General features: G+C 38.3%; 1 protein-coding gene across 2 annotated transcripts in view; it reads left to right on the plus strand.

The window, feature by feature from the left end:
* Positions 1-17,288, plus strand: part of TFAP2D (transcription factor AP-2 delta) — a 54,334-nt gene that overhangs the window by 22,322 nt on the left and 14,724 nt on the right. For both annotated transcript variants that reach the window (XM_016212707.2, XM_087817134.1), the window contains 2 exons: positions 8,014-8,155; positions 13,734-13,847. In XM_016212707.2, the coding sequence (XP_016068193.1) occupies positions 8,014-8,155; positions 13,734-13,847 (256 nt within the window). The remainder of the gene's footprint in view (positions 1-8,013; positions 8,156-13,733; positions 13,848-17,288) is intronic.

Raw genomic sequence — 17,288 nt, forward strand, 5'->3', positions numbered from 1 at the left:
TGAACTACTCTGAATTTAACTAAAGTATAACTGAGGCTTAGAAAGAAGGTATACATTTGTGACCTTGTTTGTCACTGTGGATTGGCCCTCCAGGCTGCTAGGAGTCCTGGACAGGCTTCTTGAGCTTACTTGCATCCTCTAGTATATGTTTTTATTTACAGTCCTGATGAACCCTCTGCCACTACTTAACTGTTCAAAGTTAGAATGACATTCCATCTTGGCTCGTCCCTCTTTTCTGGAATAATTATCGACTGTGTCTCTTGTAATTTCGATAAGGTGTCCATTTAGTCATTCATTCAGTTATAAGATTATTCTATAAACTCTTTTCTTTCCAGTCCAGACAAACCAACCAAAGGTATGAGAACAAAATGCTATCACTTGGTGCTATTTCCCCTTTTTCAACACTGAGCCTATGCAATTGCATTTCCAGGGAACAGCGGGAAAGAGCAACAGGCTTGGTAATGAATTCTTTCCGACAGAAGACGTAATAGCAGGTGGAGGTATATCGAGTTTGCCTGGTGTGTGACTAGTCCATGGCTTGTTACTTTAGGAAGAGCTACTGTTCACTGCTCGAGGCTTGTTAGGATTCAAACGTCAGCGCCCTTTTGCGAAGTCTTCGTGACAATACACACACAGGACATGCTCATCCTTAGTTGCTCTTCCCATGGGATCGAGGGCAAAGCTAATAAATAGTCTCATTGCCTTTACATGGGCCCCGCAATGAGCATTTGTGGATTGTGGAGTTTAAGGCTAGCTTCCAGGGACTCACGGCGATTGTAGGTCTGGAAGGACTATCATCCCAAAATAATTCCTCCATTAGCCATTCCAGGCATCACATTCCCAAGTTATCCTTCCTTTGGAATAAAGGATTTCAGCTTTCTTCTAAAACTGTATGTGATATCAAAAAATAATAAATTGACTTTTTGTCGTAATAACTCTAATTGGTGCTTATTTAGTCTGGCAATCACCGGGAGCAGCCTGATCATTAGGGGACCCTGGTGTCCCCTTTTGCACACAAATGCTCTAGCACTGAGTTGTGCATATAAGAGCTGCCCAGTAAAGTAAATGCTAGTAGAGCCTTTGTTAGCCATTCATTTCAAGGTCTCGGGAAATGGCTTTTTTTTTTTTTTTTTTTTCCCCCAGACCAATAAGTATTGTCTCATCTGTAAATTTCTTATTCTAAATCATGGAACAGTTTCTATCTGAGAGACTCTGCTTTAATAATTGGTAATTAGACAACAATTGGATATTTTTATCTAATATGTAAGAACTAGTTAGTATTTATCAGAATTTTCAATAATTGGTCTCAGTGAAACAGAGATCGTATCATACAATATTATGGACAAATAAATACCTTAGAAAATGACATCTTAAATCATTTGCTTACTTTCAAATATTACCTGCATCTATGATTTCATTCATTTTTAGGGGGAAAGGCTGAGGCAGAGGAAATAGGCTCCTACACATATGACTTTGTGTTTGACTATGTTCTTGGAGTGTCTTTAAATCCCTGCTTCTACTCATGATGACTGTGGCAAAAAAAAGGTGAATGTGTTCAAGCCCATTTGGCTGAGCCCTGCCCTAGCCCCCTTTGGCCCAGCTCATTACACATTGTTGTAAAGCATAGTGTTCGCTTAAAGGCAGGTCTCTGCATTATTTTCCTTGGGATTTCATTTTCTTTTCTCTGTTACTCTCTTTCAGACTTTATGCCCCATTAATACGCTTTTCAAACACTCAGTTCTGCTTTTTCCCCAATATTTACATGTATCAACATTCAAGGATATTCTAATAAATTGTAGACTGTAATTGATCCACTGTCTGAATGGCAGTGAATGTTTTAGAATTGCTCATGTTTTAATGTATAGCAATTATTCAGATATTTGAGTTTAGAATTAAATCTAAGAACAGGGTCAGAGAGTAAGTCTGCGTTTGAGTTCATTTAATTTTAAATTTACAAATGGTAAAAAATTCAAAAGTTACAAAAGAATACATAGTGAAATACTTCTTTTTCTCTTTGTTCCTCAATTATTCGGTTCCCATCCTGGAAGAAAACAAATGTCATTAGTTTCTCTGTTCCCTTCCAATGATATATGTATGTATGCATGGGTGTTTTTACTGTCCACACCTTCAGCTCGTTGAATTTTTTCCTCATATTTTATTAGTGTGTTTTGTTTTTTTTCAGTGATTACAAGTTGTCCATTCTTTAAGACACTCATAGTATACCAATGTTTGAGTGCATTAAAATTTATTTAACCAGTCCCCTACTGAATATCATATAGGTGTTTTCAATCTTCAGCTATTACAAATAGTGCTGTACAATGGGTAACCTCACACCTTTTACTGATAATACACCTCTTCCCTACTAGTATGAAAAGCAAACTTCAACTTACATGAAATTTCCCTATACAAATATATTTTTTCAAGAGACGGGTAGCTTTGTTTCCCTAATATTGCTGCCTCCACTTCTAGCACCACATTTCCTATTTTGTTTCTAGAGTTTATACTGTGTCAGTCAAATAAGGCAGAGCTTCTCCTGCAAGAGCCCAGACACAGGCCCGGACAGTTCCACATGAACTCTATAATGACTGCCTTCCCTTGGTATAAGCCACAGATTCCTTGTGCGTGGGGAAGATATATAGCTCATCCCTACGTAATGCTTTGGCCCACCTTAGGGCAGTGGTTCTCAACACTGCCTTGCAGTGACTGCAGGAGCTTTCAAAAAAGCGCAGGTGCCCTGACTGCAGAGATGAACTGATACGAGGCTGAAACCAGACATTTGTTCTTTAAAAACAAACTCTCAGGTTATGAAAATAGCAAGAGCTGAAAAACACTGCCTTCAACTATAGCCTAGGAAGTGGCTCCAGTGATAACAGTGCATTGTATTGTTCTGGGTTTGCTATATATTTTGCTCTAGCTTTTCACCATAGGCTTTGGGAAGGCTGCCTCACACGGCTGTTATAATTAACCAAGAAAATATTGGGCAGCTTTTTCACTGGACAAATGTCCACTGAGTGCCTAGTGGGAATCAAGTGCTGTGCTAAGCTCAGAGAATGGCAGGCGGGACAAACTATCACTGTGACACGTAGCACTGCAGAGTACGTCTCCTTCAGAATACTCCGGGGGACCTATGACAGGTAGATTAACTTTGTCCGGCAGCTCCAGGGTTCACTGTAGCTGGATAGCATAAGATAATTTATTTAATGTAATGTGCAGTTTTGAACATATTTTCAAATTTGCTTTCTAATAGGTACTTTCTTGAATAATCCCCAAGATAAACTTAATTGTGCTCTTGCCCAATACACGTAAATAAAACTGAAATCATAGATATGTGACTGGAATTAACACATACGGATTGCTCCTTTTATTTAATAACATTGAGTAGTGCAGTACTAAGTTAAACCTGAATTATTTTTAAGGCAATATTTATAGTGACTGTTGGTAAGAATTATCTAGTTAATAACAATGCAGAAATGTCCTTTAGTACAAATCGGTTTTAGATATTGATACTTAGTTATCTAAAGTACATGTTCCCCTAAAACACAATGATTTTAAAAGAAGGAAAAAGCCTTAATGACCGCATAAAATGTTGGAAATCGGTGTATTTGTTTTCATTTAAAAATGCATCGAGATCTGCTTCTGGTAAAATAACGTGGGAACCCAGAATCGCAGCAAAATGAGCAGTCAGCGTCCTCAGGAAACAGCTTGCCATTAGCTTTCTATGTCTGGGGTGCATCTATCATTGCTGTTCAAATTTTTCCTAATATTTTCCTTTTGTTTTTCACTTTTTGCTTCTGAGTGTGAAATTTGAAGGCCCTGAAACCAGGGAGCAAGTTCCCTTAAGTTCTTCCATCATCTGTAATTCCACTTGTGCTGATTTTTGAGAGTTACTCTATTTCTGCCATCAAGTGCTGCAGCTACTGCTGAAACTTTGAATAGCCCTCAGTGGTTTCCACTTTTTTAGAAGTAGAGGGTAGCTCTTCTTGGACACAGAGCCTAAAGCCCTTCCCTTAGAATATTCCCATCAGACTGACCCAGCCCCCGAATATCCACTTGCCCTCCTTCTAAAATATCCTTGAAATGACATGAACTACAGGGGGTGCACTCGCCTTAGTGTGTGTTCAGTTGTGTAAAAAGAAGAGGGGCTGGGGGACTGGTTTGCCAAGTGGCACAATGCATGGAAATAAAGGAATACTTTAAATCTGTTCTGGGGGGAAAAATAGGAAGAAAAAACCAGGGCAACCCACCTGGTCTTTCACAGAAATGAGGTGCTGGCCGCATGGGGCAGGAGGGAAATGACTTGGGCCCTCCCCGGGCCGCACTGCTCACCCCGGGCTGCTGCACCCGCTTGCTGTCCCCGTGGGCACTTTGGCCCAGCACAGAGACCGAGGCGCTCCTAATCTCTCTTTCACAGATCAGTGAGACCCCCTGGCATTTTATTCCCAGGCCTTCCTGATCCGACTGTTCTACTTTTTTTAAACCTGTTGACTCTAAGATATCTGCTTACAGGATTCAGCTCTAGATTTGCCCTGGTTGCTGAATGCCGCATGCATTTTAATTCACGGATCCATTGCCCCATTCCTTCTTGGGCCCTCGCACAAAGCTTTGGTGGCACCATGCACACATTTTAACTGCCTAGCAGAGTGTCATTTCCTGTCGCCTCTTTTGATGTAGCATCTCTGTACATGCAGGAGCAATGTTTGTGGTGAGCGGGAGGAAGCAGTAAACAGGACTGAGGCGGGAGGCAGGCGCTAGCTGTCAGGGTAAATGCAAGAAGCAGCTGCTCCATCCAGGCTGCTTGTAAAACAACCGTGTGCGGGGAGAGCTTTGCCTTAAACGGGCCACAGCCGCAAGAATCAGGTTTTAGCACCAAATTCGAGAGGCATGCTGCTATCCTCCTGTTCTCACTGATCCACTTTCCCACTATGCACAGAAGTGGAGGAAAAACATATATAATAGTCTCTGTTACAGTGTTATTTAAATTTGCAGGTGTATCAATGTACAGAACTCGCCTCGCTGCGCTAAGACGACACTGTGAATGGTGTTATTGCGTTAGTCCCAAGGTACTTGTGAGTCCCAAGGTCACCAGAGTTTCTCCTCTGGTCAGGTGCTATGGCCACTATTTCATAGATACATTTTACCTCAAATTTGAAGTTTTTAAAATTATCTCCCTTTTGTCATTTTTCTAGCAAAAGTGACCATCCTATATGGCATTGCAATGTCCTTTTAAAAAAATATCGTTGTGCCTTTGTGTGTGTGTGTGCGTGTGTGTGTGTGTGTGTGTGTGTGTGTGTGCGTGTGCCAAATATGCACACATTTCCCCCCCTAATTGGGTAGGGTGATAAAGTGCTGGTATGAAGCACTTTAAAAATATCACTTGTATATTGCAACTTTATTCAAAACTGTGACCCTTCAATAACTAGCACTACCCAGGCTAATAAACATAGAGACCCTTTCCAAGTAGTTATGTCATCTTTCTACTTAAAATGGAGGAAACACAATGATGTTTTCTAGCGCATGAATCTAAAAGTCTTAATTAAAGACCTGCATGCAGCTGCATTGAAACAGAGCACAGGGAGCAGGGAGATCATCATGGAATAGTTCACCAAACATTGTCTGATCTGATATGTTTACCTCATTGTAATATTTATATATTAAACTAGACCCTTCCAAAGCCTAGAACAGGACTTCTCACATTGCAGGAATAATAATAATAATAATAATAATAATAAAGTTGTTAAAGACTCAGTGAATGGGTAAAAAGAAAAACGACATTAGTTTCTACTGGTAACACAAATAAAAATTAAACACACTTGCATAAATACAAGAGTAATTTTAATGCTTGTTTAATATTGGTGCACATTGACACTTCAAATCAGGATATTGATTAATATCTGCATATAAATGTATGTTTCTGTCAAATAAACAAGAGCAAGGACCCCATCAGTTCCTCTTTACTCAGTAGGTATGAACCATACAAATAAACCATCGTCAAAGAGATTTCAGTCTTGTTCCGTCTTAATATACATCAGGGAAATCTTTGGAGATAAAAGCCTTCAGCGGGAAAAACCTATAAACACATATTGAACCTATTTAATTACATAATGAAGTATTTGGGGAGACATATACTGAGGTTTATCATTTACTCTGAAATGTATAAAATGATATAGATTGATGAATGAGTGGAAGTAAAGAAAGATGAATGGATGTGTGATAAAGCAAATTTAGCGCAACATCAAGGGTGGACATATGGGAATTCACTATCAAAATCTTTCACCTTTGTTATATGTTTAAAGTCTTTTATAATTAAAATGTTTGAAAAGAAATCCTCACGAATTTATTTACCTTTTTTTTTTTTCTCCTTAGGATTTTTAGTTGTAAGAAAAACAAGGTATCCAAGAAAAATTTAAGATAAAATTACTCTTAGGATTATATTTTCTCAGCTCTATATTATCCTAAAATGTTTTCCTGTTTTCTATTATTGGTAATTTTCTTTGTCCTTCATTATAAACATGTTTCCCAACCTGAAAAATTAATATTTCTTGTTTCTAGAGAAAAAGAATATATTTACTGAGGAAAATATATGAAAGTTTCATTAATAGTAACTAGCCTATTTTGTACATTTATTCTGTATAACTATAAACTTTTCCTCCTCTGTAGTACTCTTAACAATTTTTACTTCTTCCTGGTATTAAATTATCCACTACTTTGCTATTGTATGAATATAAAGCAAGATCAAACCTGTTACATCTTAGACTGTTACTTTGGCTAATCACCAAACAAACATCATATGATTTAGCCATGAGGCCCGACTTTTTTCATGGCAAAATTTGATTGACCTTGTGGCTGTTGGATTGCCTCTCCTTGACTACCTTCTCCCCCTTTGAACTTACGTGAAACATTTTATCTCTAACACTCATTTGAAGCTTGTAATACCATAGCTTGGATTATGTATAATGACAACATATGTCAATTAACATGCACAGATTATAGATCATGCTTCTATAGGTACAATATAAATTATAAAGTGCTACTGCAGTATTTTTGTGTTTGTTGTTATTGCTGTTACTAGTACTGGTATGATTGTCACCTTCCTAGAAACAGGGATGATCTTTGGTGTCCTTTTATATCTCCCATTACTCCTACCGAGCGCTGCACCTTGAACAAAGCAGGTGCTCTATATAAATGTGGTGAAAGCTTGCTTTTTAAATTTGTTAAGGGTCCAGTAAGAGTGGGCTTGATTGAGCTTTAAAAATACCGTGCTTTTCCAGACCAAAGTCCATCACCAAATCTTTACCAATAAACCATTTTTAGCTCATTTCTTAAAAATTTCCTTGGATTTAAGAGTTTATGAAAAAACAAAGTTATTTATGATTTTGTTATACTTAAGAAGCAGCATATGTTTCATAATGTACTTAAGAAGCATTGTACATAGTGCTGTCGGTACTGAAGCTTACCATCGAGCCTGGCAATGCTGCTGCTATAATCATGCAATATCCTCTCTTTAGCAACATAATGATGCGGAATTGATAGAATTCACTGATCTCGCTTTCCGAAGGGTTCCAGCTTCTTTGAAAAATTATTTGGACCCTTTGCCAACATTTTGATAGGTCTCCTGGAAAAAGATAGCTGAATATTTTGGAATATGCTGAGAACAGGCTGTTGGTTGAGCAGCAACAAAATGCCACTCCCGTGGAGCTTGTCCCAAGGGCATTGGTGGGTAGGGTCTCAGGCGCCAGCCTGGAGGGGAGGCAGGGCCCCTAGAGGGTGGCTCTGGGTGTCCCCCCTTGATTTCCCACATACCCCAACCTGGTAAGTAGCTTCTACTTCTCAGTGTCTCCTCAGCCTCCCGCATCCCCCCAAGTCCTTTCCCGAGGACTGTTGAAATGACTAGCAAAGCTGATGCCACCGGCCACGGGCAGGAACGAGGCCCGGGGACATAGGCGGTGCTGCCCTCGGGCTGCGCTTGGTCCCTCGGTCGGGCCTGAGAAACTGACTTTTCCTGTCCGCCAACAGGGGAGGCTTTACACTTGGCTCGGGATTTTGGCTACACTTGTGAGACAGAGTTTCCAGCCAAAGCCGTAGGAGAACACCTTGCCAGACAGCACATGGAGCAGAAAGAACAGACGGCGCGGAAAAAGATGATCCTCGCCACCAAGTAAGCGCAGCGGGAGCCCCCACGTGCCTTACCTTTCGCCTGCCCGATTCCTTGGAGCGAGGGAAGCAGGGGGCACCGGGCTGCCCCGGCTGGGTGGGGAGGAGCCCTCTCATGCCCTGGGGCCAGGCGTGGCACACAAGGGCCCCCTGCACCCCTCTGGTGCCCGCAGCAGGACTTACAACCTGCCCTGGGTTTCGTGATGGGCCTGCTGGTGAAGGTTCTTAGAAAACCTCTCCAGCATATGCAGGCATTTGTAGGAGAAAAACGTTTCGGAGATGTCCATCCCAGGCCAGTGGGCCTTTGGTTGCTATGTAATTTGTTGTAAGCCACTCGTTTTGCCTCAGCAAGTGGGGATAAGGGTCTTAAAACACTGTGAGTGTCTGGGGAATGTGAAAAAGCTGAGGATCTAGGTGCGTGGGAGGTAACGGGGAGGCCTCCTGGACCAACGATGGCCATCGGTGCCCCCATCTTGTATATAAATTAAGCAAATGGTCTCTGTATCACCCCCCTCCTAGGGTGATATTGTAGGGGAAAAAGGTGTAATGTATGAGAAACCTTCTGAAACTTGGAAAAAAGTCCAATTAAAATGTGCATTTAAACAATGAGGGAGACAGTGTAGGAAAAAGGAAGCTTGCTTAAAATGACTTCAAATTCCCTTAAACTTGAAAGTTCTTTGATAATTAAGAAAAGAACTGCCACTTATGGGGTGAAAACCCGGCAGAACTGTACATACTCCTGCGAGTCATGTTCAAATTATTAGAGAAAAATCTTTCAGGTAGTAGATAATTCTAGCTCTCTTCTCTTTATTAAATTATTGCTACATATAGACCATTAATAATCTTATCTAATTTCCTAACTCTATACTTAGCTTTTAGAATGAGTAGTTCAAGGTGGTTAAATTATCATTTATAAGTTAGTTTCTTACTTGGAAAAAAAAAACTTTTAAAGAGAAAGCATAAGGTAGATAGTGTTAGAAACATTGCTTCTTATAAACTAGTGAAAAAAATTACAAGATGTTGGCTAGAATTTAAATTATCTAAAAATGCCTAAAACCACCAACTTCTAATGTAACATAGGTCTTTCTACAAATGTAAGGGTTTATATGGGACCCCTACACCTAACAGGCTTGCCCAAGACACTTGAATCCTTTACTTGGGGTCTGTGCTGCTTGTGGCTAGGTCTGCATGAGTTTAGTATATATTTATGCATTGCTCTTCTCAGAGCACCAGAAATGCTCTTATCTTGCCCCAAAGAGAAGGAAAGCAAAGGGTAATGGCCAAAGGAGGAGAGAACAGATAAAACAAGGCAGTAAAGAGGAAAGGAACAGCAGGAAGAAAGAAGACCAAGAGTCAGAGAAAGAAAATTATAAGACAGGTATAGCTTTTGGATTTAAAATTTAGGGATAAACTTTGTGTGTGGAAGCTCCTGAACACTTACCAGTGGAAAGGCCTAAACCTGGACTCTTTGCCTGGTTTATTTCCTGGCAGATTGTGTGTGAGGGGAGGGGTGTCTCCACTACTCTTTTCCTACTACTCGTTCCCTCTCCCAAACAGTTTCTTGACCCAGAGGGGTCTTTATCAGTCATATCTGAGTTTCTCCAGAAGGAACTGGAAGTACATGTAGTTAGTTAGTTTGGATCCTAATATAATCTCAGAAGAATATAAAGGCTTGTTATAGATCAAGAGGAATACACAGTGCTAGAAGTTAGGTAGCATCCCCCAGGTATGTTCCCAAAGCGTAATATCATTCTAGCTCGCAGGGTCCTATGGGCTTCCCAGCATGTGTACCCATGTGATACAGCCGAAGGACACTGTTATCCCAAAATACAAATTACCCAAGAGAAAACGCCTTCATGTTTTATACCTCGAAATTTCTTGGCTGTGGTTTCGTTGGACATGTTGTAACTCTGTCACCCTCTAAACCAGAGAGCTCCTTCTTCGGGCCCTCCTTCCCCCAGGAATGGTTTTATAACTGACCATTGCTGCCACCACAGCCGAGCTAGCACTGCAAGCACAAGCCCCTTTTCTTGGGAGCTTCCATCACTCTGTTTAAGTGTTGGGGAGTCAGTGTATTCAAACCGATGCTGAGGTTTTGTTTTCAAGGAAATCAATGTTAGAAGAACTTGAGGGAAGTAAGAGAAATACTTCCATATTTATCAAAGTTATGCTGATACGTCTATTGTAGAGCCGTGGATTCTACTAGGAAGCCGTATTTTCTTTTAACCTGGGATCTAAGTCATGCATATTATTTTAGGTGATATTTTGACCTTTGATGTCATAAAATATTGTGAAATCATGTAATTTTCTTCAATTCTTCTGCCCTTTGCTGAACATTTGCAGACCATTTAATATCAAGCAAAAATTGAGTTCACTGGTCTCGATGACCTTATTTTACATGAAGTATATAGGCCATAAAAATAAACATCTAGAAATTAGGAGAGAGCTTTTATAATTTTTTTGCCTGTTCATTTATTTATATCCATCCCATCTTCTTACTAGATGGCGTGAAATGAGAATTAAGAATCAGAGACTATGCAGTAACAGCAAACATGCACAGTACCAGTAGTCATCAATATAAGTGGATAAAGTAAGGGCTGTGTAGGAATAATGCCCATTTTCTGCATCTTACCAATGGATCCAACATGTGTTCTGCGTGGTTTCTAATTCTTCAATGGTAAAGCATTGGCTGTTTTCAATTAAAATACTCAGAGTTGAAATTAAGTAGCCTACATGGGTATTCATTACATTCTTATGGCTCACCTTGATTCACAAGACTGACAGTTGTGTCAAAAATATGTAAAAAATTCAAAATTCTTTGTATGAGAGATCCAATTGCTGATCTGCATCTGCAGACTGGCTTACATATTTCTTTTTTATCTCTATGAATAACAGATTCAGTTGTATTTAATTATTGTCAAGTATATAATTGTATGAAGGCCCATCGATTAAGTACTGTTAGCCCCCTGATTCCTCTTTATTTCTAGTGCTTTGTCGATCAACCAGAATACTTTGGTGTAATTAGTTATCTATGAGGAGAGATAGAAATTGAGTTAGGCAATTTTTGAAACCTAAAATGTACTGGACAAAACATTTAGTCGATTTATGGAAACACATTTAAATCTCCTTATTAAATTTAGAACTAAATATGATTAACATTGGATCTCCATGAAGGTAAAGCAGAATAGTTAGCAAGTTTTAATTGAGTGTTACCATACTGTTAATCATCAAAGGGGAAAACACAGAACTTTCAATTCAGACATCAGCTAAAAATGATGTCCTTAAGGACAATGACGTAAGTGACAAAGTTAGAATTTATGATTCATCGAAGATCATCTTGTGTTACATAATTCATAATGTGACACTTTGAAGAAATAAGAATATTCTTATTGTAGCTTCATAAATAAAATTTTAAATAAGAATAAAACTTATCATAAAAATAATAACTTTGTGTCACGATGAGATGATGATGATAGTTGCCTAAGGGATATCTACAAAATTGTCATCTGTTTTTAAGTCTAGAAGCTGTCCTAAGTCAGTGAGTTAAGCAGCAGAATCGAATATCAAAGACTGAGAATTCTGGAAACGTCTCCTGATACAACTTTATGTCTGGTGTCGTTGGATTGTTTAGCATAAGTTAAATTTGCCCATGCTTTGCTTTTTTCTCATTTCTTCATCAACTTTAAGTTAATTGTAACTTGATGTATTGTTAATACAGTAAGGGAGTTGATTTTCTAACTTATAAGTTAGTTTACTCAATTTTTCAAATAAGTCTCATCATAACACAATGTTTCAACCTTCATTTTAATTTTTTAATATATTTTAATCTGATAGAATATTTTAAAAACACATCTTTAAACAACTCCAGTATTTTATTGTAACAATGGGTCATATTGATGGCCCACCAGATAGTAATTTATTTTGCTAGCCTGAAAAATAATAGCATCAGTCTGCCTTTAAAATTTTAGTTAGAAATTTCCTAAGAACAAAGATAATATAGCCAACTATTAAATAACACAAAACACAACAGATAATGATGCCCACAAAGGTCATCATTTGATGCCATCAAACACTTAACTTGAATTGCTATCTATTCAAAATAGGTTATGTACCTGAAAGTCAGCCAACTGAGTCTAACTCAGAAGAGAAAAAGTGAGAAATTCAGATAGAATATTTTCAATGAAAGTGCATACATACTGTTGCAAAAACATGCATTTAGATGCTGTATCTCAGACTCAACAGACATTAGCAGGGGATATGGAGGATCCTGTTTTCTTCAGAGCAAATAAGGACTTATCTCCGTTCATTTGTTTTTCCTCTCCCCATGACCCTCTTTACTTTCCCCTGTGTTCAAAACCAACAAGGGAAATTCTGTGACATGAAGCAATATTTGAACAGTGGCAATAAACCTGAGGCTCACTGTTCATTTAAAAAAATCACAAATGCTCTTTGGAAGAATTTAATACGTTTTAGATACCTCATGATAAACAAGACTCCACTGATTTAAACTCCTTGATAAATTATGTGTGCTTCAAGACATTTTTTCCATATTCTAGTAGTTTTTGTTAATGACACAAATGCTTTGGAGAGGAATTAGTGGCTGGGTCCATGGAATGACATCGCTTGGAATAAATTGATCCTTCTATACTTGTCTTTGGCTGTGTTGATAATTATGGTCAGGGCTACAGGACTACATTTTGTGTCTGCCCATTGTAAATCCAGACACACCTAAGCACTGTCCTGTTATCCCTTGAATATGGAGTGGCCTCGCCTTAGAAGCTACATTCTTTTTAATTACTTCTGGGGAGTCCTTTACTTCACTCTTTAGCTACCGTATTAATCTAGTGTTTCGTTGTTGTTTTAACAACTGTTTCTTTATGTTTTGCTTCTTTAGAATATATCATTTGGACTACGTATCACAAAGCCTTTACTGTTATACATCATACATGGTAATGTGGCCATTAAACTGGAACCAATGATCAGAAATCATAATCAGTTAAAGTCAGAAAAGCAGCAAGAAAATGCCCTTACATGGAGCATGACAGTCACTTTTGTGAGGCTAGAGGGTGACATCGTGCATAAGTAATTGAGTCAGTTATTAAAATGCAAATTTAGTCCACAAGAGTCTGAATTATAATGAAATATTGGGAAAAAAGGGATTTCCCAAAGTTTACTTGAATTGTGGCTCAGAAACAAGCCTATAACTTGATTTAAACTTCTTGACAGATATATCACCCCAACATCACATTTTAATTTAAAAGATAATTATTAATCATGATCCTTTTGCATAGGTTTTTCATTATCCTGAGGTTAACTTATGAATGCTCACCTTAAAATTAACCTTGGTTTTAGCAGTGCCCCTGGACCGTTGCTCACTGGAAAGTTTATATCGTACTATGTTGAGAGCAGCTTTGCCCCTGTGAACCTCACCTTGTATGTCGGGGATTGAATTTTACAGGTTGCTTTATGAAATGTTGTCCAGCCCCTTTGTAAAAGAGAAAACAAACCATTAATAAAATACCGTGAGATGACTTTAAACCCCTGTTTCAAGAATTCAACTTCAACTTTGAATCTTATTTTAGACAAATTTGTAAAGAATTCCAAGACCTCTTGAGTCAAGATAGATCACCCCTGGGATCCTCCAGACCCACTCCAATTCTAGACCTGGACATCCAGAGACACTTAACACATTTCAGGTAAGACTGGGTTTCTCATTTGCTTGGACTCTCTTTTTAAATTGTCCAAACTGTCTTTACTAACCCGGACGTTTTTGTGTTTCTATCACAATTCCATTTAGAGATATGACATATATGTGTATGGCAACTGACTGGAGTTTTTGAAATTCCAAGCATCTAAGATAAAATTTTAAAAATAACTAATGCATGAAGCATTTTGGATAAGAAGTTTTAATATATTTGTGTGATTATTCAGAACTTGTGACTTTGAGAGTGGACATTATAATTTCAAGTAATCACACTTTTGGATCAGGAGTCTGAAATCCTTTAAATAGTGTTTTATCTTGACTAGGTAAATTGTTGAATGAACAAATGATGTGCCAGAAATGAATGAGATACTATAGACTGATTTTCCAGGACTGATTTTCTACACAACTAGAAACTGCAAATGGTTCTTAAATTAGTCCACAGAAACATATTTAAAGGGCTTGGAATGTATTATTAAAGGCACCTTTTGAATTACACTTTTGAGAGGCATTGGTAAAGAATAGAATATTTTCCCTGGTTAACTTATGCCCCGGATACAATGTGGAGAAGAACATGTAACTATTCAGGGGTCTTCCGATGTAAAACTTTAGAATTCTATGCCTACATGATATTTCTCAGCAATATAAAAATATTTATCCTCTTTTAATTAGTATCATTAGCTTAAAAACAATGCTAAGAAAGAGCAATACACATTAAATTTTAAAATGTTTTTAATACTTCTCAATGATTATAATGCTCTTGAGGAGAATATTCCACTATAATAAAAAAATGGGCTCTGAAATACGTTGGAATTTTATCTGCAGCATCAGAAACTTTTAAATAGAACATTTTCTTTCCCATATCACAAGGCTCCTCAAGATGTAATAGATACATCTCTGAAGACTAAATTTAGGATTTCTCTTCCAAAAATGCACAAAATGTAAGTGATAGTTCACAGGACTTTTCTCCTATGACTCAGCTGGGTTAGGGAAGTGAGTGCTCTAAGCCTGGAAGGAAATCTATTGCCAAGGCGTGCAGCGCAAAAGGCTTTGGAGTCAACAGGACCGTTTTCAAGTTTAGACCCTTACACGTTGGAGCTGGGTTGTTTGGGGCAATTTATACACTCTTGCCAAGGCTGTCCTTCCTTAGCTGTGAGTGGACTAAGCGCCCCCCCCCCCCCCCCCCCCCGGTATGTGGTAGCGAGCTGAAGTGAAGTAAGCTTTCCTATAAATAATGTATCGTTTACTCCACTGCTGGCCCAGGTTTAAAAGGCATAGATGGCTCCACTACTATTTGTGTACACACTAAGCGTATCTATAGTTTTTGTAGAAGTTTAAGTCAGGGCTAAATAATTTTAATACAAATTCAGTTCTCAATTTAAGGACGTTTAAGTTACAAATTTACTCTAAGGAGGAACCTGCTGTCAAATACAGAGACCTGGAGCTCTGTCATGTCTACCAGGTTATTTCCAACTATAGACGCTGCAGCCTTCATCAGGCAGTGAGCTCGAAATAAAACACAGCACCGATGTGTACATCTAGCGTCAGCTACTGTGTGAGATAAACAGCCAAATCCTTTGTTTGCTCAGTATGGGCACAATCTGCTACCTTGTTGATACTTTAGTCATTTGCCAACTTAATGCCACAGAACTCTTTAGAGAAAACTTTCACTTCTACCTTGAGCTAAGTGTTTCCCACATGGGCTTTAAATGCTCTTATTTACGTCCCCATGCAGAATATGGCACCAGAGAAGCTAATCTGGTGTCTCCCAGAGAAGAGCAAAATATATGGTAAATTGCTCCCCCAATTCTCAATTTATTAAAAAAAGAAAGAATAATTATATTTTGAGTGTAAAACTCTCAAGATTACCTGTGGCTGCAGATTCTCAGTCACAACCATTTGAAACTCATAACCACACCTTAAAACATTTAACACTAATGATGTATCTACTTCTAAAAGTACGATCTATAAAATTTTGGTGTTATCTATATGTTGAGTATTTTGTTAATCGAGAAGTTATTGATTCCATTTATTATGCTCTTTTTAATGTTTGCCAGATTTTAAATTTATTTTTCTTTAACTATACTCTAGATTATTTATGTAGGTGAAAACTGTTGATTTTATATTGGGAGGTGGTGTGATGATAGAAGTAATTTAACCAAATTCATTTTATAGCAAATTTCCTAAATTACATCTTTTCAAAGTTGTGGTAAAAAAAAAACCACAACACCCCACATAACATAAATTTCACCATCTTAGCCATTTCTAAGTGGGCAGTTAAGTAGTGTTAAGTATCCTCACATTGTTCTGCAACCAATCTTCAGAACTTTTTCATTTTGCAAATCAGAAACTATCACCATTAAATAACAACTCCTCATTGGCCACCTCCCTCAGCCCCCAGCCATGACTAGTTTACTTTCTGTCCTGTTGTCTTGGCTAATTTAGATGCCTCGTATAAGTAGAATCATATAGTATTTGTCTTTTTGCCACTGGCTTATTTCACTTAGCGTAATGTCCTCAAGGTTTATCTATGGTGTAGCATGTTTTACATTTTCTTCCAAGACCGAATGATATTCCACTGTGTGTATATGTGACGTTTTGCTTATCCATTCAGCCGTCGATGGCCCCTCGGGGTGCTCCTGCCTCTTGGTTGTAAATAGTGCTGCTGTGAACACGGGTGTGCAAATGTTTCTTCAAGATTCTGCTTTCAATTCTTTTGGATATGTACCCAGAATTAGAATTACTTTGTAACTCTCTTTGGGAAACTGCCGTACTGTTTTCCACTGTGGCTGCACCATTTTGTATTCCCACCATCGGTGCCCAGGATTTCATTTAAGGCCTCCACAACCTGACTATCTCTTGTTACTTACTATATTTTTTGTTTTTTGTTTTTTAGTAGTGGCTGTCTTGATGAGTGGGAGGTGATTTCCATTACAGTTTTGATTTGCATTTCCCCAATGATTTGTGATATTAAGCATCCTTTTGTACGCTCGTTGGCCATTCCGCGTCGTCATTGGAGAAATGTCCATTAGTGTCCTCTGCCCATTTTTTAATCTGCGCATCTGCTTTTCTGTTGTTGAGCTGTAGGAGTTCTTTATATATTCTGGACATTAGCCCCGTATTAGACGTATGGTTTATAAATATTTTCTCCCATCGTGTAGGTTGCCTTTTTATTCTGTTGATTGTGTCCTTTGATGCACAGATGTTTTTTAGGTAGTTCAATTTGCCTATTTTTACTACTGTTGACTGCTCTTTCTGTGTCATATCCAGGAAATCCTTGCCAAATCCAATGTCCTGAAGCTTTTGGCCTAGTATGTTTTCCTGTAAGAGTGTTATAGTTTTAAGTCTTCTGCTTAGGTCTTTGATCCATTTAGAGTTGATTTTTATATATGGCGTAAGTGACCGACTTCATTCTTTTCCATGTCTTAAATTACAT

This window comes from Miniopterus natalensis, chromosome 5 (assembly GCF_054644295.1).
Source record: "Miniopterus natalensis isolate mMinNat1 chromosome 5, mMinNat1.hap1, whole genome shotgun sequence".
NCBI lineage: Eukaryota > Metazoa > Chordata > Mammalia > Chiroptera > Miniopteridae > Miniopterus > Miniopterus natalensis.